At 39.6% G+C, this 23,721-nt stretch overlaps 1 protein-coding gene across 3 annotated transcripts in view; it reads left to right on the top strand.

Moving 5' to 3' along the window:
* The window catches only part of SYNE2 (spectrin repeat containing nuclear envelope protein 2), a 200,289-nt gene that overhangs the window by 38,939 nt on the left and 137,629 nt on the right, over window positions 1-23,721 (top strand). For all 3 annotated transcript variants that reach the window (XM_075503772.1, XM_075503771.1, XM_075503773.1), the window contains exons 13-33: window positions 812-924; window positions 1,615-1,771; window positions 3,469-3,565; window positions 3,709-3,896; window positions 4,074-4,238; window positions 5,535-5,708; window positions 7,503-7,661; window positions 7,931-8,104; window positions 9,049-9,183; window positions 9,340-9,495; window positions 10,690-10,901; window positions 11,181-11,256; window positions 12,375-12,493; window positions 13,083-13,206; window positions 14,084-14,241; window positions 14,697-14,844; window positions 16,026-16,624; window positions 17,487-17,666; window positions 18,680-18,830; window positions 21,359-21,517; window positions 22,199-22,360. In XM_075503772.1, the coding sequence (XP_075359887.1) occupies window positions 812-924; window positions 1,615-1,771; window positions 3,469-3,565; window positions 3,709-3,896; window positions 4,074-4,238; window positions 5,535-5,708; window positions 7,503-7,661; window positions 7,931-8,104; window positions 9,049-9,183; window positions 9,340-9,495; window positions 10,690-10,901; window positions 11,181-11,256; window positions 12,375-12,493; window positions 13,083-13,206; window positions 14,084-14,241; window positions 14,697-14,844; window positions 16,026-16,624; window positions 17,487-17,666; window positions 18,680-18,830; window positions 21,359-21,517; window positions 22,199-22,360 (3,606 nt within the window). The remainder of the gene's footprint in view (window positions 1-811; window positions 925-1,614; window positions 1,772-3,468; window positions 3,566-3,708; window positions 3,897-4,073; window positions 4,239-5,534; window positions 5,709-7,502; window positions 7,662-7,930; window positions 8,105-9,048; window positions 9,184-9,339; window positions 9,496-10,689; window positions 10,902-11,180; window positions 11,257-12,374; window positions 12,494-13,082; window positions 13,207-14,083; window positions 14,242-14,696; window positions 14,845-16,025; window positions 16,625-17,486; window positions 17,667-18,679; window positions 18,831-21,358; window positions 21,518-22,198; window positions 22,361-23,721) is intronic.

The raw sequence follows: 23,721 nt of genomic DNA, 5'->3' as shown, positions 1-23,721 counted from the left end.
GAAATTTTACTTTCTCTTAAGATCTAGGAAATTACCCACCAATGCTCATAACTGTCTGAGTGGAATAGTATTGAGGTTGCAGAATCAAGTGTTTAAAATCTATGCACTATTTTGGGGGTTGAGGACTGCCCCAGGATTTAGCCATTTCTGTTAACATGCTTTCTGGCAGGTTTTATTACATAGAAATGAACTTTTAGCATATTTCTGTATATGCCATTTATGAATATGGTTATCTTCTGTGCAATGCATTTTATGTTTTATTTTTATGTTGAGAATTTGGTGCTGAGACACATGACTGTAAAATATTCCCCAGTTATGTGATACCAGCCATCAGAGGGTTAATGCAATATGCATCTAATGGTATTAGATGGAAATTTATTGACCATTCAGATAAAGTATTAAGCAAGTGTGACATAATAGGTTTATTCAACAGGTTTTGCTGTCAGTCTTTGCTAACACATAGCAAAGAACAACTTAATATCCTGAAGCTGTTACAATGCCACTCTTTTGTCCTAAAGATGATAGTGAAAGTGAGGAAAAAAGATAGCATGGGTAGTGTAGATTCATGTTCCTTATATTTAACTACATGCACAGTGGTAAGAGAAATCATGTAGTACTGCACTAAATGTGCACTTCAGAAGGTGATGAGATAAATACTTTCACTGCTCTTTAATGAGTAAAGACACTGGAAGATTGTCTTGTGCTGACGAGTTCTTAATAGCTCTCACCCTAATGGCAGGTGACTTGCAGATTCCCAGGTGAAATACTCTAGAATTAAAATGAATGGCTTACTATGTCTTTTTCTCCCCAGGGCTTGATCGATTGTTTTGATTTTCACTTGGACACCCTTCAATCATTTAAGAATGAAGATGAGAAGAATATGCCACTAGTCTTGCCTGAAAAGTTAGAGGAAATGAAAAGAAGGTTGTGATGCTCAAATTCCCTCTTCTTTGACTATGTTGTATTCTAGCTCTGCTATTGACTTGCTCTGCTATTCTGAACAAAGCACATAATTTATCCATGCCTTGCAGAAAAAGAGCATTTTCCACCTAAGCACAGATTGACTGTCATGCAGAGCAGGCAGGTTCACTCATTGGTCCAATGAATGTCTAATTATGTGCAGAAAGTGGAGCTCATTAACAGGAACTTTTCAGATGCCCTTTGCCAGTGTGGATAGGAAACACCCACTAGGGGTAGGAAACATGAGTATTTCAAATGTAAAGATTTCTCTGGGGGTGTGGATTCTCTAATTTTTAATTTCCACCTTTTAAAATCACTGAGATCTACAGGCTGTGCAACCCCATATATCTGTTGGAGGATATTTTCAAAAATGACCAGTGAATTGTGTCTGTAGCCTGAGACCCTTTGACATACAGATGGCAGATGTCCCTTCTCTGGGCATTTAAGGTTTTTCATAAATTGAGCAGTCAATATTGACTCAAAATTGTTCATACTTTAAAAAATGAACTGTTATCTTAAAATTTTACTTCTGTCATAACAAAATAATGTTTACATGTATGTAATTCTGAGTTTTTAGGCTAAAAACCTTATGCATTTATGCCTTCTATATCAAATGATTTTGAGTCAACTTTTGGAACATTTCACCGTTTGCAGATTCAGCAGTATTCGTTTCACAAACTGCAACACCTTTCTTGAATACCACTATGGACTGTGCTCAGCTATTGCCAATGAGGTGATGTTAAAGCTAAATATCTGGGACATGAAATACGGGACAAAAGAGTCCGTGGAGTCACTGCTAGAAAATTGGAATGTAAGTTTAAAATACATGTATCACACCCTGACAATAATTCTTCTTCCCCGCCTCTCTGATTCAAGCTTGTGTCTGTCCTCATCTGAAGATACTACGATAGTTGGTAGAAGCATGGTAGACTTGTCAGATCTGGGATTTATGCAAAGAAGGACAGGTAGACTTCCATAGAAGCTTTCTATGTGTCTTTCCATTTTCCTCTGAATGAGAGTTCTTTCTTCAGTTTGGAGAAATAGAGCGAGCTGTGACTGTAATTTTCTCTCTGCCCTTTTTTATTCTTTATTGGGAAGATTTCCTTCTTTCTAGTCTATTTATAGGTAGGGCCAGCAGTAGCAGCCCTTCCCTAACTCAAACTTCTCTGGGGTAGTTCAGTAGTTGCTATCTTCAAAAACAACCGTTACCCACAGTGCTGGCTAATACTGCCTTTTGGTGTTGCCTCTTCCTTTTCCAGGTTCCCTACCTCCTTACACTTCACAGTGAATATTAATTGTCTTGTTTTGTTATATTTTGTACTTAGCTTGGCTTCTGGGCTCAAGTTATTAAAATGATGCCACGTGTAGGCCTATGGGAGGGGATGGATTACCCTACCCCAAATACTGCCAAAGATGCATCAAGAATAGAGCCAGAGAGATGAAAATGCTGATGCCATCAGTTTTGCGTCATCTCCAGTTAATGGAACGCCCCCTGAATTCCATCTTAGTGGAGTTTCTAAAGAGTTTCTCAGCCGCTTTTCAGACTGGCAAATCCCTAGTTAAATTAGTGGGAATTTCACCAGCATCAGAACTGTGGAAGGAGGCAACAAGAGGTTGTATAAAATCTCAGTTTTCCTGAGCAGTATTAACCTAGTGGTGAGATGGGAGTACAGAGTTAATCTGTGCTGAGTTTCTTGATTCAGTTGGTTTCATAGATACTTACTGTCATGTTATTTCTAAGTTGTGGTTTATGGTCTTTCTCAAGGTGATAGAATATAGAGCTTTCCCTAGGAGTTTAAGGCTTGTTGCTGGCTTTCCTTCTGGTGCCATGATGTGCAGTCCTGGCTGAGTGGTGGTGTGGTGGTCCAGGTTTGTCAGGGCCACAGGACAGGTTGTTTTGTAGCCCACTAGACAGAATGTTTGTAGGAGTGGGGAGCTCTGGGGTGAGATGCAGCTCAGCCAGAGCGGGGCTGAGGATCGACCCTCTCATTCCCTGTGTGAATGTTCGAAGCACAAGTCTCCTCTTCTGCTCTCGTTTCTTCCTCTCTCACCCTTTCTATCCCAGTTTGGATCTTACTTGATCTGTGGCAGGAACTAGGCACGTCACCATTTCTGTGCATGCAGGGAAACCCACCTTTCACTTTCATCACTTTTTTGACTTAAGTGACTAAATTCTGCCTGACTTGTTTTAGATGCCATTTCTCAATATTGCCCTAGGGCCTTAACTTTTTGAAATAAACAGTCCTGACTCATGCAGGGCTGTGACTCAGGCAATGGCATTCAGGAGTTAACATTCCTGTTTAAGTTACTCTCTGCAGGAGCAGAAAAAAGGACAGGTCTATTTCAGACTAACGGGTGCAGATGAGTTGCTGGATGGGCTTTGCTCAGTTTACATTCAACCTGCAGGTTATAGGCTCATATTGAAAAAAATGTATCCCAAGCTGCATTTCCTACCTACTTTTATGTGGATTAGTGTTACCTATGCCAATTACTTTTCCCTTTGGGCAGAATTTCATTGAAGAGACGAGACTTGAAACACAGCTAGAAACTGCTACTCACATCTGTGAAGATTTGAAAAACAAAAACATAAGCTGTCCTGATTTGGGTAAGTTTGTGCACAGAAGCTGATATCAAGACCTCTATTTTGAACTGATGTGCTGTCATCAGTTTTAATTCTCACTTATGTTTTGTGTAAAATAACCTCTCTGTTTCCAAACATGTAATAATATTCCCTATTTGATGTCCTAGCTGGAGATCCTCAAGAAATTAGTAAACTTTTTAAGACAGTGGAGTCAAAGATTTCTATGTGCAGAGACTATATTTCAAATGTAAATACCACTCTACAGAAAGTCCTGTCTTCCTGGAGTACTTACACAGAAAACATCCACTTACTAAAGACATGGCTGGAAGAAAAACGAAATGAGCATCCGAAAGAGGTATGTGGTTGGATTTGTCTTTGTAATGACAGACAGAGATACTTGGAAGCCTCCAAGCCTCCTGGAGGGGAAGCATTATACATGGCAGTGGTTGTTGTTGTTGCTTTTCTGTTCCTCATTTTGGAAATAAACTTTTGGCAGGGTTCTGCTTTAAATGATTTCAATGCCTCTGTCTAGATCCCTGCTGAGATCCTGGCAAAGTGGAATTCAGTTCATGGTTCCTTAAATGAAGCTGGAAACTATCTCATCGAAGTCACCAAAGAGCAAGTTGGATCAAATATTGCCAAAGAGCTGAAGAAACTGAACAGGAGATGGGCTAAATTCATCAAGAGGACACACTTTGTGAGTTACTAGTTTCATGTGACTCTTTTGCTATGCAGCCTTCAAAATCATATTTTCTAGACTTACCAGCTTGCTAATCAGAGGTTAATAAATGTTTCAGTCAACTCAATATTGCCAGTTTTAAAACAGGAGGAACAGAGAATACACAGAGGCAACCTATTCTTAAGTCTTTGTGGCTCAGTTAAATGCTCTTTACGACACGATGGAAAATGTTCAATTTTTTAAATTGAAATTTTAAAACCACTTATAAAAGGAAATCTTATTGCAGGATAAAGCTCTTTATTCAGTTCTAGAGATGGAAGTAATCAATTTGTTAAGAGCTTGTGAGCCTTTGCTAAATTGTATAATCTCTGCCTCAGCTAGTAGAAAGTAATTATTGCTGCATAGCTTTTTCTAGGGTTGTGCAACTTTACACCAGCTCACTTGACAGGTTTTTAGGCTGCTGTAAATTCCTACACAACTGCTTAATGTTACATGTATTGCATTTCCTAGAATGCTTTCACAAGAATGACATTTTCACTCTGCCTGGGAATATTAGAGCTCTTAATTTTCTAAGTTGAGCCTTTCATTGACATTTATTAAAGGTACTGCTGTGACAATAAACGGTGGCAAAAAATTCCAACATTTTTATAGAGATGAGCTTAATGAGAATGCAAGAAGATCAAAAGAAACATGTTCCCAAGAGTGAGGGAAATCTGGAGTTTCCTAGAAAAACCCGTAGTAAGAGATGCTTTTAGGACATATGTTCAGAAAACAGAGATAAAGAGGCCTCTTGCACCCTTACAATGGCTTAAGGACTTCAGGAGTTATTTTTTTGGCATTGCTTTGGACGTTATGGCTATAATATATATTATATTTATTTTCATATATAAAAAGGCAAGGGCAAATGCTTGAGCTCTGGCCTGTGACTGCCAGTACCATTAAACTGTTAGCACGCTCCCTGGTCTTGATTTGACCAACACCAGCTACCATTCTCTTGGAGAATTCCCTGGCATAGCCTGGGGAGTGCTGCAGCCCCGGAGCTGTTCTCCATAGTAGTGTGGCTGTGGCTGCTTGCTTATACAGGAGGGGGTGGGCCATAAAGGCACAGGTTGTGCTGTCCCATCTGCTCTTAGGGTTGAAGATATGAGCCTCACATGGTTTATTTACCAGTATGTTTGGCATTTATTTCTCCTTTGATCCCAGTGCAAAAGCTGGAAAGTAACCTAAGTGGTGACTGTGTGTTGCAGGAGGGTAGGGGAGAGACCCATGAACCGATGACAGGTATGAACATCTTACCCTGCTCTTTGTTTATAGCTTGGTGGAGAGAGCACAGATGCTGCTGAAAAGACCAGGGAGCTTCCGGGGAGCCTGGAGAAAATTGAAGAGATCCTTGGAGCAGTGGAGAGCTGGGCAGCAGAGATTGGATGCCTGCTTGGTGAGATCAGTCATGAGGGGCCTGTGCAGCCTGAGATGGAGGAACATTTGCAGGTGAAAATGGAAATACACTGCTTAAAATACTTGTTCGTCAGACTCTTGTGTTTCAGCACAGATTTGTGGCTGGGGTAAAATGAGCCGTCATCCGTGAAGCAGAAATGAATGTGGATTTTGTGCTGTAACACTGGTAAAAAGTTAAGGCAATGCTAGTGTTTTGATGTTATTTCCCAGGATTGCTCCCAGACAAGCTATAAATGAATCTTCCAACATCAGTGTGTCCAGATGACAAGCAGGTGCCAATGAATTGCTCTTGATGCCACTGATCAGCAGCTTGCCCTTGAGTGGAATTAATTACTCCCTGTCCAGCACAGCATTCGCAGTAGACTAAAACTTTGCAAGGTGCCAAGTTGAGAATTTCTCCTGGTCATACAGTGCTTTCTAACATCTACCCTGCAGTTCAGGGAGGAGGTTTGGGACAACTTGGCTGTATTCAAGGCTTACTTGTCAAAAACTGGAATACTTGAAGTATTTTCAGCAGCATGCTGGGAAATTTGTGCATCTCAGCTTATAGGCAGTTGCTCTAAACATGCACAATGAGCACTGATGAATTTCTTGTTACTTCCACTAGTCTCTATTGTTTCTGGTGTCTCTCTGGCAGGGATTATTGTTTCCCTCCCCCAGCAGATGGCAGGTGGGAATATGTATGTATAACTTGGCAGCTTCAGTACAAAGTCTGATTTATTTTCTTCACCTGCCAGTGAAGGTGGGACTGAACAAAGATGCCAAGTTTTGCACTGGAGAAGCTGAAGCACTGTCTTATATTACCTTTTGCTATTTCTGCAACAGGGCCAGTATAATCTAACGGTAGGAAGGTGACCACCAGAAGGAAGTTTCATTGGAGCTCTTCTGTCTAAGGGCTAAAATTAAACATAGATCTTCTTTGGTACATTAAATCCACCTACAATAACTGTGAACCAGAATTAGTGTTAGTTTACTTTTGTTTTGTGCCTTCTTGCACTGTGTTTAGTTGACAGAATTAGGAGTGTGAGCCTATGAAAACAATCTATTCATCTTTTTGTAATTGTGGGCATATGTTTATAAAATAAGCCTCATTTTGCAGTGTGACACTAGTTTGTTAAAAACAACGAAGTAACAAAAGACACCCTGAAATACAGTCTCCAAAAATGTGACTGGTATTGCATCTCCATGTCGGTGAGCAGAAGAGGTCAGGTCGCTTATTACCTGTGGTACAATAGGTCGAGATCCAGAATAAAGCACTGATTATCATTAGAAGAATGCTAATTGACAACTTCAAACAGGAAAATGTGTTGAATATTCATAGATCAAAACAGCTCTAATAACGACATTTCATGATAAATATTCAAATATGGCACACTACTTTTGCATGCAAAATACCCAGCTGCTTCCTGCCTTTTAGTACTGAATACCACAAGAAAATCTGAGCCTTGATATGTGCTTACTTTTGGATGACTTCATGATCAGACGATGCATATCCAAATGTGTGGTTTGTACATTCATTTGGAAAGCTGTTAGGATGGGAGAACGTGTTTAAATAATACTTCTAATTGGCTCTGAGGCAAAGACATGGGAGGTATCACATTGACAGAAAGACCGTTTCAAAAAACAGAATCCCCTGTGGATGGCAGCAAATTTCTTTCTCTCTACACAGAGATTTTGCAGTGCAATACACTGACCATAATTGGAATATAAGATTTTTCCTTGACCAAATATTGACCATCCATGATCAATGCTGGCTTTTTCATTCAGTTCCTTTAAACAAAAAAGCATAAATACTGTAGAGGCTTCTAATGCTTTTCATTCAACCAGAGCTTGGCTGCAAGGGGAACCTCATGCCAAGAAGAAGTTGTGGCAGCAGAAGAGATACTGCAATCCCTGACACAAAATGTTTCAAGTCAGGTGTCCCAACAGCATTCTCGCACCACTGGGCTGCAGGCACGAATTAAAGAAGCCAGAGACAAAATAGAGGTACTCTTTTTTTATTGTTGTTGTACTTAATGCACGCAGACCTCTCTAATTTTACCATTATGTGATTAGGAAGACTCCTTGTCATTCATGTAAAATAGAAAACGTTTTAGACTATTGGAATCAGTCTCTAGACTCTTGCCAGGGCAAAAGCTAGAACATTTCAAAGATCAGTATCTCAACTCAAAAAACTTGAGTGATGTTATGAAGCAATAGCTTTATGGAATTACTGACACTTGGGCATGTTCTGAAAAGAGTCTCTTTCTTCCAAGGCTGTCATGGGTGACATGAACAACATCTTGTCCAAATCTGAGAAGAGACCCTCAGAGGAGGAGGCTTTGCTCAATTTTGAAGAATCCCAGAAAGAACTTGAGGCCTCCATTTCAAAGGCTCTGCAACTTGTCAGTCAAAAATTAAGTCCTGAAGAATGTATTTCAAGATACGAGGTGGGTTTGTTTTCTGACCTAGCTGAATTTGAGTATTTCTTAGTGCTATTTAGTATCTAAAAGGCTAAGGTATCACAGTGAGAAAAACATCAGAGGTTTGGGGATTTTTTGGTAGCTATTAATGCTTTTCTCAGCTTTTTGATTTAGCACTGTTAGCATATATTAACTCGGCAGACAGCTTGAATGAAGAAATGTAAATCTGTATGGAATTTTATTCAGTGCCCTGTCTTAACTTAAATTACTCCATCATCCCATCAGTACTTATCATGCTCTGAACTACAGCCATCTTTTTTGCCTGATTTAATTAAGATTCCCATCAAGAACCACATGCCTGAACTCCTGTACAGGTTTTTAAAGTGTGATTATAAATACTGTATCGCCTCTTTTTCCTAGTGGCTAACTGCTAAAGAAAGTGTCTGATCTCAAAATCTGGATCTGTTAAAGGAGTCCTTAGTGAGGTATCAAAAATGGAAGTGCCCAAAATCTGTGTTGCCTCATCTTGCACAGCAAGTCCTGGGCAGCCATGTGCCGGGAGCAGCACAGAGCCTCACTCCAGGCCATCTCATAGGATCCCATCTCACTGATGCAGACCTTTCACCTGCTCTCTGACAGGCATGGGACATGGCCACATATATTGCCTAGAAATGTGTTCAGGGACCTTAATCTTTCTTCTTTGGTACCAAATTTGCCCCTAAAAGAGGAGTGACAAGAACAACATCTACTTTTCTCCAAAAAGCATACACTGATATTGTCTTCAACCTTTTTGCAGGTATGCAAGGGTGGAGAATGCCCTCATACTCACCCATGCAAGGGCTATCACGGCCCATACATGCAATGTATACATGCTTTGTGCATAGTTTGTGTGCTATGTATGATGTAATTTTATTAGGTAAATAAGCTACATTCAGTTCTGTTTAGTCTTCATTATGATGCTTTTCTTGCAGGAAGCTTTTAATGCTCTGGACAATAAAGTTCTTGACAAATTTTTGAAAGCAGCTGAACAACTGAAAAATATTTCGTCTGATCGTGAAAAGCTGGTAGTGGAAGAAAAGAGTGAAGATGTTCGTAAAAGATGGGAGGTGAGATAATATAGGAAGGAGAATCTACTGTCTCTTCTCATTAGGGCTGGCATCTTTGAAAAACAATTTTTTTGTCACAATATGTTCTGAGGTTTTTATTTGCTTTGTAATACTGTCTCACCATGTCACAGGGATAATGTGTTTTGAATTTTGCAGGCAGTTCATCATGAAATTATATCCTATGTCCAGCTCATAGTAGAAAGGGAAAAGAAGAAATTTAATGCAACTTTAAAAAAAATCAATAAGCAATTGGGCAAAGAGAAGAAACTCCTAAGTATGGATAAAACCAAAGGGCTCATCAAGGAACATGAGGTACCTGCCACATTCCTTTTGTGCTCAGCTACCTGTCTTTGTGAATGCATTGTCTGTCCTTCTTGCTCCCTTTTAGGTACATTATTGCAGCCTGTGTTTGTGTAACAGGGCCCTTGTGCTTGGTGTTATGTAAACACAGAACAAAGAGGCCACCCAAATTATTTCTTTACCTTTTTTGACTGCAAATATTAGCCTTCTTGCAGACTGTTAGAATTACCTCCTTCTTACATGGATGGTGTCTTTTTTCCTTTTTTTTTTTTAAAGACAGTCTTGAAGCATTGAAACAGATTTAGCTGTGCTAAGTGTAAAAGTAAGAAATTATTATGTGTTCTGTGACTCCATTGATTTGTTACAGTTGCATAGATGGTGTTAGGTGCCTTCAGGTGAGAGTGTCTTCTCACAGTGCAATAGCTGCACTTTACCTCTGTGTTTGTGCTGTGTATAAATTAACCACAGAGTTAGGCGAAGGTGTTCATGTTTCACTTGCCAGAGTGAGTCATGGTGAATATTACATATTCCATAAGCAATGGGTTTTACACTTCATTGCTTCTAGTATTTTCCTTCATCCTCCTCCTTGAGATGCATTGATGTGGCTGGTTTACCACTTACGAAGATAAGAAATTGCTCTCCTGATGAAATTCTGGTCTTCATTGAATTCAGTGGAGTTTTAGTCTTTGCTTCTCATGGGTTCATCTTCAGCAAATATGACATATGCAAGAGTGATGAGAAATAAGTGTTCTGAGGTGCATTCCTTCTGCTCATATTTTTGTTAGATTTTTAGTATATCTTGATTTCACCCTAGAAAGTATAATTATTGATGGGGAATATTTTAAATAAATTTTCCAGTTCTAGTTTTTCTTTAGTCATTGGGACATGTATTTCTGATGTCAGTGTGAAGAGGACTTGGGACCAAAAGTAGCTAAAATTGTAGTAACATAATGAATTTCAAAATCAAGCAAGAGTCAGTATAGTCTTGTAAATGCAGCTGGGGAACATGTTGCCAGAAATCCCAATTTCTTTCCTGGCTCTATTTGAAAAAGAATCAAGGGAAAAGAAATGTTTCTCTCCTGGTTTGACAGCTTACACTTCAAGTGCAGTCATCCAAGAAGACAATGGAAATAGAAAAAAATGTGAGAACAATTGCATATCCTTATGACTTAACAGGAGTTTATTATATTGTTTTTCTTTGTTTAGGCCTTTTTTTCACATGAAGGCAGCCTGAGGGAACTCAGCAAGTCATTAGAAGACCTTAAAATATTGGGAAAACTATCAGAACAAACTGTCCCAGGCATACAGACACTGACTGCAGACTGTGAACAAAAGCTAGAAAAGCTTCAACGAACTGTGGCAGATACTTACACAGCCCTGCTGTCTCGTGCTGGAAAAGGACAGTCATCTAAGAAAGAGTGGGTGACTGAGTGCGTGATGTGTTGTAGATTCATAGAAATCAGATATATGGATAAATTTTGTGATACTGTAAATGTACTACCACGTGTGTTACTGTGTACTTTACTATGGGCAACTGTACATTTAAACATTTAGTATTAAGTTTCATAAACTAGCAAGTACAATTTTTGATTACCCTTTGTCACAGCTGCACTGTTGTTAATCATTAGCCAGGATTTCTTTTTTTCCCTTTGTATTTCATATTTTATTCCTAAGCTGAAATTTCTTTTAAACTGTAGGAGCTCCATTGTTGCTTCTGAGAATGGAGAAAAGGCTGGTTCTTCTCAACAAATTGATAGCCTTCCGGTACAGGAGGTAAGAAGTCCATACTTACTGTTAGAAAACAGTGTTCTGTCTAGGGGAGGTCATTGGCAAAAGGAAAACCTGATTATTTCTGTTAATATTCTTATTGTGGTAGGACCTCAGGCCTCTGGTCAGACATCAAAACCCATTGCATTTGGAAACGTAGACTAAGTAAATATTAAAAAGTAACCTGAAAGGAACAGCAGTAGGCATCCTGAGGAGATGTGAGTCTCCAACCTTGCACTATATTTTGCTAAAGAGTAGGTTTCAGCTGGAAGAGTCATGTGTGAAGCTGTGCTCAAGTGCAAATCCCCCGTAGTGTCCCAGTAGTTTGAACAAGTTTCAGAGGACACAGAGAGGAAAAACAGTGAAGTGTTGGAGGCATTTGCTTTAGAAGAATACAGGGAAAACCAGAACACATGTAACTTTTAGAAATAATTTCAGACAAGATACTGCAGTTCATCATTTGGATGCCACAGAAGATGTCTTGTTTGGGATAAACATTCATGCAAGTAAGGCTGCAGACAGCTCATCAGACAGCCTCCAGACTGGTGATTTATAGGAAGGAACCCATTGCATTTACATAAAGTTTGAAGATACGTAGGAATTGGCTATTATCAAGGGAGATCTCTTGTAAGGCTACTAATATTGTCCCTGATACAATGATGAAATCTGTTCTCTCATGGATAATCAAAGTATGAATTGTGTAACTAACATCGGCCAGCCTCAAACTGAGGAGTAGAGTATATCCTACAACCAAGGGTGAGAGACATGTGTAGGCATCTGGTATAAGCAGCCTGAAAAAAGCTGCAGAAGACAGTGCCTTGTGGTTGCCCAAGGATGTCCATGGAGCTGCAGCAAAAATTTGCACAAGTGGATTGTGCTTGCCAAAGACCCAGTATCTGTGGAAGGAATGAATGACCTGGCTGCAAGTGTTCAAAAATTTGCTCTTTTGGCTCATGATTGAGTTTAAACACATCTTGTATTCATGAATGGTATCTCTCATCTCCTTTGGGACACATGAAGCAATTGATTCTTTCAGGAGTTCACAGATGTCTGTTAGTATTCACTATGTATTGACACAGCCTGATACAGAGGTCATTGTTACCTTTTTTTTCATTTTTACTTAGACCTCAAGACCTGCTGCAGATATGGTTTTGAAACCAGATGTGAAACATCACAATGGAGAAAGCTATGCAAAGAAATTTGAGGAAGACAGTGATTTGCCCATACCAGCTTTATTAGAGAGGTAATTTTTAAAGGATAAAATGCATGTATATTGAGATCATACTATGCTAGACATTCATAAATTATTTGAGCGTATCAAATATAGGGTGCACTTTTGCTATGCAGAGCTCTGTTCTTGTTCTACTACAGTTTACTTAATATTGCTCTGTAATTGATATGGAAGCACTATAGTAGCTAAATGCTTCAAACATTAGGATTTTGTAGCAAGAACACTTAGAGCTAGAAAACTTTTTCTTCTGCTGTTTTCTTGGGCCAGAAAAATCTATATCTGCCTTACTAATAACTTCATATATTGCAAAATAAAAAAAATGTGTCAAGTTTTTAAAGAACTGACATTTTTATGTTCATAAAACCAAATTTAGAGAATGCAGGCAGGCATTCATACTTGAAAATTAACCAGGTGAGCAATTTCTCAGCTCTTTTATATGTTGCTTATTTATGCCCATTCATTTGGGACTTAGGTAAAAATATGCATTTGCAATAGACTGCTTATTTTATACGGTAATCTACTGGTCAGCAAGTCCCAGCCCCTGCCATGTTCCACTAAATTAGAGGTAATACTCTCTGAAAGTGATTGCATCTTTCTTTAGCTATGACACACAAAGAAGTAACCTGGAGGAACTTTTGCAAATCAGCAGAGATAAAGTAGCATCTGGCTTTACTGATGAAATAAAAGGCACTTCATGCCTTCAGAATAAGCTACTTGAACTACAGGTAAGTATTCATCTTTTAAAAACATAGTTGGTGCCTAAATTGTTATTTTCTCATGTAGAGCCCTCAGCTCTCTGTGTTTGTGTATTGCCAAGGGAAAAGGAGCATCCTTACAACTAGGTTTATTAGAAATAGAAGGGAAATCAAGGGTTTAGCATTCAGCAGAACTGCATTCCTACTTAGCAGTGGAGTTGTGCAAGTGTTGCTGAAAGAAGAAATTGGTGCCTCTCAGCTTGTGGTCTGCAGGCTGAAATAGGTCTAATGGAAACAATAACTATGGAAAGCAGCTTTTTTGTCAGCAGGAGTGGTAAGTGATGGACCATGGTCAGGGCTGGAGGAGTCACCAGGGTTGAACGATCAAATGGCAGTGGTGTATGTGCAGAATGAAACTGTTCCAGGACTTATAACTTGATTAGGTTTGTGAGAACCTTAAGGGGATGATAAAAGGCATGCAATTGATGGTGGAGAATTTATTACTGCAATTTTTCAAGTCCTTGCTTGAAAGGAGTACACAGGTTATCTAGCATCTCAGAACTTGGTTCAGTTCTACATTTGTGTTTTGTTCTTTTGAACGTAACCATGTTGAGATATTTTCCATTCATTCTTGTAAAAATGGCTGAACCATATTTACTGAACCTTTTATAAAATGTAGCCAAGGCATATATCTGACATGGAAATTTTCATCATAAAAAGTTGGTAGAGATTTGCATGCAGCTAAAAATGGAGTCTTAAAGAAAAAGAAAGCTATAGTTACTCTTACTTTCAGGTGATGTTTTCACTTTTTCTGCAGAGACTCTTGTGGCTGTAATTTTATGAACTGTCCAGTCCATTGAGAAATAACAGGATCATACAAATGCAATTAATGCTGCATATCTTTTAGGTGATAGAGAGCGAAACCAATTCTGGTTGGACACAATTGGAAAACATCTCATCTACCTTAGAGAACCTTGTGGATGAAGTGCAGCAGGCAGCTATCTCTGAGACGAGAAGCAAACTAAAAGGAGAATGGAAAGAGCTTCAGGATATTATAAGTACCAGGTATAAAATAACAATTCATGGTATTAGCTAAGGAATAGTTCATTGTAACTAATGTGTGTATTGTGAAGGGAATAGTGTGCATTACAGAAAATACCTGCATATTTTTAACCTTTTTTTTAAATTGCATTAAATTAAGCTTTTCTTAATTATACTTGGTTCGTGTATACATTGCAGAGAGTGTGAATCTCTCAAGAAGCACAGAGTCGGATCTTTGTAACGTCACTGTGCAGTATTCCCAAGTTTATTGCTATTTCCTTCAACCGTTTGTTTAAATTCACTGAGATTCATGCTGCTTTTCTTATTAATCGATGGAAAAAACTCCTTTGACCTCAGGAGGAGGAGGATTAGATCTGTTAGACAGTCAATCACATTATCTTTGTGGCTTTTTGTGCTGTAAAACGTTGAGTGTCTTTTCTCTTGCTTTCCCAGTTCATGTTTTGTTACCTTTCTTCTAGAACAAACTCTTTAAGGACTGCTTTGGAAATTGTTTTGCCAATAGAAAATGAATCCATTCTTCTATGTGAATTAGATCAGCGGCTGAAGAAAAAGGATATCCAGCAGTTTAATCTGATGCATAGTGATCTTGCTTATAGGGAACTAAAGGTAAGGGAAAATGCAGAGACCACATCCTAGCCAGAACAGTTTTTAATATGTCTAGGAACTAGAGAACTTAATGGGATTTTCACTCAGAAGTTTCGGATTGGTTACCAGACTTCCCAAACCTTCTAATGTCTAACAGCATTTAACTGCCTTTGCTTTAAATATCATTGTTCCTGTAGAGCCAGCCAGGGACCCTCAATGGGATAAAAAGCATAGTCATGAACATTTCGTCTTAGGTTAGGACTCCAGATTTACCTTGTTCCCACCTGACTTTATATCACTTTGTGGAGTCATATACATAATGTAGTGTTAATTTGTGAGCTAAGCTAAGCTCCCTTGTGTCACTGAGGTATCTGCTGAGGTATCTGAGCACACCCCAGGATGGTTTTGGAAGCTCTGCATGTATGCAACAACTTGTTTACCTGCTATCAGTATGTTATGCCTAGGCTCTGGTCTGTCTGTGAGGCAGGGTGAGTATTGATTTGTTTTTGATACGCACTCCGAGCTGAACACACTGACTGCTACGCAGAACTGAAAGTTTGCATTTGGCTGCCCTTGGCTCTCGAGCTAAGTAGGGTTTAGGTCTCTCAGCCTGTAGGGCAGAATGCATGTGCACTCTCTATCTGGGATGACTCTTTTTGGCTGGAAGGGCCCTGCATTTTTTCCCAGCTCTCTGCACATTTGGAGTTTCACAACACTGACACACTGCTGTTTGTCTGGGGGCGGTAACCAGATAGCATGCAGACTTCACCAAGAGATTTTTAAACATGTATAAGTCTCCTCCAAAAGTATAGCATAAAGAACTTAAAAGATTGCAGAGTAAGAAACATCTATGTGCCTGCCTGTGCTCTGAGTGATCTCCTGCTGCGAGAGCCTGCTAGCTTCAGTCCCAGGACTCTCATCATCTTTCTCTCCTTTTTGTCTGATTGCTGGAAAGAGGCTTGGGCTTTCTGTAGCGCCAAATTCCCTGTGTGTGGAATACCATGTTGTTTGATTTTTCTTCTTTTTCCTTCCCTCCACCAAAGTCAAGAGTAGGAAAAAGAGATTTTCTTTCTTAACCACCCTGTTTAGCGTACTTATTTTATCGCGAGTATAATTTGTTTTTCAGTCATAGGTTCAGCTTGAATGCAAGATACAGATTTTCTTTCACTTGCTAACACTGTTGGTCATTCTCTCAATTTCAGGAGCTACAGAGATCCATATTAAATCAGATTGAAGTGTGCAAACAATTGGAACACCTAGATAGTTCAGCAAGAGATGAATTTAATCCAATAGACCTGCAAGCTGCAAGTAAAATTATGATTTACTATCAAAACCAGCTTGAAGAAATGAGCCATAAAATGCAGATCCGCGAGACAGTCCTTAAAGATCTGGAAGCTTTTATGGCCTCATTGAGGAAGATTCAGTCTTCCATCAAATGTCTCACAGATCCCTCAGGTCAACCTGAAATACAGGGAAAAGCATTGAGAGAGACTGCACAAGAAGTTTCTCATATGGCAGAAGAGGCTAAATGTTTGGATGAACGCTTGAAAACAGTTGATATCTGTTTGGAAGATGCTGAATCTGGGAGAAAGACTTGCTGTCAAAACCTTGTTCTGACTTTATCTGAAGAGCTAAATGTGACTTATGATCCCTCAAGTGAACTGATGCATACAGAGGAGAAAGACTTATACAAGATTTTTTCCACAAAAAATAGTGAACTCCTTAAAAACATTCAGGATCTACGTGACAGAATTAACAAAATAGGCTTGAAGGATCCAACAATTCCAGCTATTCAGCAAAGGTGAATTCTTTTTTAAGGCTCTTAATTTCATAATTTCAGTGAACTCAGAGGGCCTGTGGCCCCCTTGCAGTAGAGCACTGAAACTTGAATGTGTCTTGAAGTATCTGTGGAGCACTGAAAGAAGTTGTGAGCTTATAGTTTATTCTCTGCCTCACAGCCTAAATAACTTTCCTTTTAAACTTCTATGTATGTGTTTGTTTGAAGCAGCATTGATGAAGAAAAAATAGAAAGAGATTGATTGTTATGATCATCATTTTCAGTAAGAAAACTGTCAAACAGGGAGACGGGTCTTCTTGCTGAGCACTGACACACATGATGTGAAACTCTGCTCTGTAAAAGTGCTGTGTTATTTTACCACACCCTGAGAAAGCCACTAACATGATTTGTATGTCTCCGATACTGTTTCAGAGGAGCTCTCTGCAGCCTTGCAGAGGATGAATAAACAATTCAATACTGTTTATGTGGGTGGAAAAAGGAAGGGGAGAGGAGTTTATAAGCTGTGACTGTTTTTTAAGTTCTGAAATCCCATGCTATGGCATAGCTTCCTTTCTTAGACCGTATTTTAAGATAGCCAGAATGCACTTACCTTTTTATAGAAAATAATTCACTGTGTTCATACAGACCCTATTGGACTTTAGGATTTTGGATTACTTTCTCAAAGGGCTTAGGTCAGCATAACTCATCTGAAGGACTGTGTCAAATTACAGGAACTGAAGATCAAATTAACTTTTTATGATGTCATTTAATATAGTCGGTATGTGCCACTCAGGATGAATTTCTAGGGAACTTAATAATTACATTGGGGAAAAAAATCAAAGACTTACTTTAATATAAGGCTGTATTTCATTTTTTTCTAATAAAGGGTAAAATCATTAACAGAACTCGAAAAGGAATTGGATTGTACTGCTGTTGAAATGAAACCTATGCGAGAAATTGCTAATAAGCTCCCACAGATCAAAGAGGAAAAAGCAGAGGAAGCAAATGAACAGTGCAGAGTTACAGAGAGGTTATGGGAGGATACAAAACTCTTGCTTGCTGAATGGTAAGGAGAAAAGTTACATTTTGAAGTAGTATTGTACAAGTAAGAAGTTTGCTTGTAAAATGAAACAGCAGAAAAACATTTGTTAAAGTAAATATTTTAAAGTAAATTAAATACTGATACTGTAGCAAATGTTACTATTATGATGCTGTAAACTATCATAATGCCAAGAATTGCACATAGAAGTTTGCAGCCAAAGCTCATGAATTTTTTTTATTTTTAAGACATCACAGTCCCATCATTTAGCAGGTATGCAGTGATGTGTTGGACTTAATTGGTATCCAAAAGGAAAACCTGGCTGCTGCTGGGAATGATGTGTCTTCCTTCTATATTTGCTGTGAATTTCATGCCAGCACATTCAAAAAGAAAAGGCAAACTGAAACAAATGGAAGAGCACAGCTGGGAAAACAGTATCTTATGCAGGAAAAGACTAAAGGAGCTTGGTTTGATAAGTCTGTGAGAGTGAGGACTGGGAAAGGCTATGATGGATCACCCAGGGCATCTGTCCTTCTCTTATGGTTTTTAAAGATGCTTAGAGGCTTTGCATGGACTGGCACAGTTCTGGTTAATCCTCATGGCTTGCACAGGTGTCAGTGGGAGTAATCTGTTTTCATATCCCACTGAAGGCTGGGCCAAGGTGGTGTTTCCCACTGTCCACCACCCAAGCTGCTGTGATATCTGCTGCACGTTGTATTTCACTTTACTGGTGACTGAGCTCGCCTTTCAAGTGGAGAGTATCATATAAACAGAACTGCTCAGATCACGTCACAGTTAAACGTGAATCAGAGGCATATGGTAGTGAAGGGCATTTCTGATTCCAAAAACTGTCCAAATACCACACCAGGTATCACACAGTATTGCAGGGTTTATGACTGGTACAGTTTATCCCCCCCTTTCTCTCTTCCAAACATAGTAGTCATCTCCCCATATGTTTGAATAGAGGAGGAGGAAGCAGACAAGAGGTTGAGGCTGCTGTTTTCTGCTTAGGCCATAAATAATACATCTCTTTTTAATAGCCAGGAGCAGTGTGCCAGGGCTCTGGAGCTCCTGAAGCAATATCAAAGCTGCAAAACTAGTCTGACCAGCATCATTCAGAAACAGGAGACTGTGCTTTCACAGCAAACTTCCTACATGGGGAAGGAGAATTTGAACAGACTAATAACAAAGGTGAGTAAGAAGAACTTACTGAAAAGGAAAGAAAAGCCTTTCCTGGGAGCATTTGGGTGTAGGGGTGCCCTTGCACACCCAGCCTTCAGGGCAAATGTTAAGACCTTGCTTTTACTTTGGCTTCCAAAATACATTTAGGGACCATACCCTGATTTTGTTCTAAGTTGATGTCTAGCTTTGCTTAGTGAATCAAGGTCTTGTTAAAGAGGTGGGATTAAAAAAAAAAAAAACAACATAGAAAAACTAAGATATAGTATCAAAATAAAATGAAATCCTGTCCTGCCAAAAATACATATTAAAATCAGCCATATTCACCCACACCCATTAGAATATTTCTGTATTTTCTACTGAGTTAAAAACCTTGTAGTGGGCAGTTTGTAAGTATACAAAAATAGCAAATTCATTTGTTACTGAGAAGATACTTTAAAATGTTATACCACTTACAGCAAAAATAACAGGTAGTGCAACTCCTTGGGGCTGCTTGTTTCTCTGCTGTTGCTGTAGCTTATAACCAAGAATTTAGATCCGTATCCTCTCCTTGCTCATGTCACTGGGTCCCAGGCAGGGCTTCAGGGCTTGTCTGCACCATGCAGTGCTGTGCAGAGATCTCCAGCTAGCCCCAGGCAAGCAGGATCAGGAACAGGAGCCGTAAGGCTGTGCCAGCATGGCACATCCACTCAGAGACTGGGCCATGACAGATCTATCCTGCTTCCCGGGCTGGAGCTTGTGTACATCGCTGTATGTCATTGCCACCGGGCTCAGAGACAGCTTGGGGATTGCCAGCATGTTGCTGCCTTGGGGTGTGGACTTCTGGAGGCTAAAATGGTTTTGACTGGGCTGATGATACTGTATTTCCTTGAGCTGGTTACATCTGCAGCATGAATGTCTGCCCTCATGCTGACTTTGCTGACCAAACTGTGTTGCGGTTAGAAGCCCTAACACCATAGTTCGGTATCTCTCTTCTCGCTTCTCCTGTGTACAAACCTACTTAGAATACAGACCTTCCATATGAGCCGTGCCCTCCATAACCAACATTTGCTCCATGCTGTCTTTGATATCAGTTAAACATTTGCAGTAGCTTTTACATTAGCTGATGAGACTGAATGATCAGGTATTGCTGGACCCCCCCTCATTTAGTTTAAAGTTTACTACTTTTTTCAGACAAAAATTTGACAGCCAGCTACATTCTTCTTGGCTAAATGAATACAACCGCTGGACATAGTTGTCCATGGCTAATGCATTAGCAAACAGCAGCATGTCCATCGTGACCATTTTACTGTACAGGTTTCACGTTTCCTGGCTGGGTTATATAACTGGTTGTTCAGATCCCATTTTTAGGCTTTCTGATGAGGCATCACCCATATCATTCAGGAACATTTGCTCTCCGTCAATGCCTGGGATGGTTAAATTTAAGAAGGAATGTAAGCGGTTTCTTCCCCAAGGCAATGGGATGGTGTCGCTGTGTGCCACCCCCTCTTCAGCTGAGGCAGGGTCTTTTCTTGGTTTCACCAGTGAGACCTCTGGCACCTCCTATCACTCAGGCTTCTGCTTCAGGGGAGATCGCCTACATACCCTGGCCCCTGCTTGTATGGAGACCCCTCGCTCTGTTAACAACCCTTCCTCCTCACCTTGAGTTTTGCAACTCCTACTCTCAGAAATGCAGTCCTCAATAGCTGCAGCACAGTACAAGGCATGTCCTTGAGTGCTGATCAATTCTTATTTATAATTATATAAAATAATAACAGGGAAGATTCTCTGCCTTGTTCTGGTTTGTGAGTGCTGCTCTGCCGTCCCTTCCCTTGTCTCAGTGCCTGGCAGTATGTATATGAGAAGATGTAATGCTTGTCTCTGGGAAATAAGGAGAGTTTTTAATATCAAATTGCCTAACACTAGAGGTCAGTGTTTCTTTTCCAGCGGTCTTCCATGTTGTTTGTAAACACTGACATTACAATTAAGCACAAAGAAGCAGGCTAGTGTTTAAATAGAAAGTAGGAAAAAGGGACATTTCAGTTTCTGGCAATGGCATATTTGACAATGGCTATGTTTAAGTAGGATTTAAGCTTTTTTTTAAAAGTAGTTCAAAACCTGTGGAACAGAATGCCAGGTTATATTTTTAGAGTTGTAATAGTGTCTCAGACGATTATTACGTTGTGCATTGTTCATTTCTGTAGCCGAGGTTCTGTGTATGGATGTACATACCCTTGGATCTTGTGATTGCGACTTTTAAAGCAAGCTGTGGTTTTGGCTCTCTTAGTCAGAAATATATTACCCATAGTTCCCACTCAGCTATTTTGCAGCCAGTAACAGAATGATATGGATTTCTAACAGGGAAATGTTCCAATCAGCATGACAGGGATATAGCAACACAGGATACATTCCTAGTCTCATCATATTGTATAAAATAGATTATTTTGTGTAATGCTGTTGTTTCTCTAAACTAAAAAGAACAGCACATCAGTTAAAAATGTTTTGCTGAATAAAGTAATAAGTAAACATGCTCATAAATATACATTTGGTCTTTTTCACAGATTGAAGAGGCAAAAGAGGAATTTAATGATCACTCTGAAGATGTAGACAAAATAAATCAGATCTGCAAAAACCTTCAATTCCAGCTCAATAAAATGAGAAGCTTTGAGGAGCCTCCGTTCGAGAATGAGGCTAACATTATTGTGGACAGATGGCTGGATGTATGTAAAAAGTAAATTATCAGGGTGGTCTTATCTGTTATGCATTATAGTAATTGATTCTGACGCGTGTGTAATATTTGGAAGAAATTAAGTGCAATATGGCAAAGATTCTTAAGAGATAAATCCAAGTGTTTACCAGAGGAAAGCTTGCAGAGTGTCTATTGGTGTAATGTTTCTGATCTCTCAGGTAGTTTATATCATGGGTACTCGTCGACAGTAAATAATTCTAGGAAATGCAGAAAGGCAATATTTGTGCTTTCTGCATGAATCTGTAAGCTTCCATAACAACTTCTGTGGATTGAGACTTTGGAGGCAATCTGGAGTTTGGTGAGAAATGTTTGCTACTGTCGATCTAAGCAGTGCATCAATACTGAGATTAGACAGTATTTACTGTGAGTAGATAAACATTAATGAGCAAGGCTCCTTCCTAAACCTGCCTTAAAACTGGCAAGCTGCCGTTGTGATTGGTATGTTTGGTGACATGTGTGGCAGGGATTTAAATATCTTCTCCATGACCAGTACACTGTGAAGACACATGAGATTTTTTTTCCCTTGCCGCACTTGTTGTTTTTGTGGGTGGTTTCATCTTGCTCCAATTTTATTATGCTGCTTTTGCTTTTAGAATATAACTCAACATTATTGAAATCTGTGTGTGTTTTCTGTCTATAAATCTCATGGTAGATCAATGAAAAGACTGAAAACTACTGTGATAATTTGGGAAGAGCTCAGGCTTTGTGGGAGAAACTTCTTAGTTTATCTGGCACAATCGACGCTTGGGCAAATGCAGAACTTAAGAACGCAGAAGACCATTGTCTGACTGAAGAGAACCTGACACAGTTGAAGGTAATTTGAAAGGAAATGTTTTACCCTTAACTTATACTGTAGTGATATGGACTTTGGACTATAAACATGCATATTGCATAGAAATATCAGCATTGCAAAAGCAGAGGAAGTTGTAACATTTGCAATTGTATCTGCATGGATAGTTTCACTGAAGATATTGCATAATGTATTGGGGATGCAGGTCTTGGAAACTGATAAATAGATAGCATATATGTATACTAAATTGTTTTAAATTAATGCAACACTGCAAATGCTACTTTAGACTACAAAAGCCTCCTCATTCCTTTGCACTGTACAAACATACAGCAAAGAGAAGGCCTGGAAAGCTTGTAGTCTAAGTACAGTGGTGCACATATTTCCTTGTGCCTAGAGAAGAAAGGAAAGAGAGTGTATATAGGCTAATGATTAGTTTTCTAGTTAGAAATTGGCTATCAGTGAAGATACTGGAGCCTCAGAAATGGCTGGGCAACTCAGAATTCAAGAAGAGGTTTCAGAGGTGGCTTATTTGCTCCTGCGATCCTTGTCCCAGTGTGCTTCCCAGTGTAACTTAATGCAGCCTTAATAGTGGCTGGCTGCTAAGGGTCTCCAGGGGCTGCACGCAGGCAGGCATCAGCAGAGCCTAGGCTCCCCATGACCCTTTTGCACAGATTATAGTATTAACTCTTGGTGCCGGGGTGCAGTTGGGTGTAAAAACACATGCACTAGCCCTATGCCATTGAAAAGCCTCACATACAGGGGTAAATATTTTAATTTCTGACTTTAGGGCCATAATTGACCAGCTGTGCTGCTTCATTGTGGTTATAGGCAGTATCTACTAAACAAAAATAATTTCCTGCTTGAGACATAAATACATCCCACATCTGCTTGTTTGAAAATATGCAGGCAGTTTTTTTCTCAGTGTTTACGTGCTACAAATGCCCTGCTTTTTATTATGCTTATTTGCAGCATTACTGCTACTGTTAGCGCTGCTTATTTGTTTTAATTTGCAGTGCAGTAAAAACCCAAGGTGTTCTTTGTATATAGATCTTCCCAGTGAAACAGTAGTATACATGCTGTGCAGAGGTGGATATTTTGTCATATTATTCTCGTCTTTACCATTGTATTGTTAGAATTTACCTGGGGTGGTTCAAGTCCCTGAGGGCTCCAGTGAAAATGCACCAGCTGGCAACTGCATCTTAAGAGCCATTTTGTTACCTGGAAACTGCTCAAGCCCGGCATGATGTGACCATGCCCCTGACGTGTCTCTACTGGTGCTTAGGAAGGGCTGTGCTGGAGGTGGCTGCGCTAAGGTTATGCCGCTGCTCCCATGCGAGAAGATAATTCTCAAAAGAGAGAGGAGGAAAGGGCAAGGGAGAGAGAAA

This window comes from Mycteria americana, chromosome 5 (genome assembly GCF_035582795.1).
Source record: "Mycteria americana isolate JAX WOST 10 ecotype Jacksonville Zoo and Gardens chromosome 5, USCA_MyAme_1.0, whole genome shotgun sequence".
NCBI lineage: Eukaryota > Metazoa > Chordata > Aves > Ciconiiformes > Ciconiidae > Mycteria > Mycteria americana.
The sequence above is the reverse complement of the archived record's forward strand: the minus strand, read 5'-3'. Positions and strand labels throughout refer to the sequence as shown.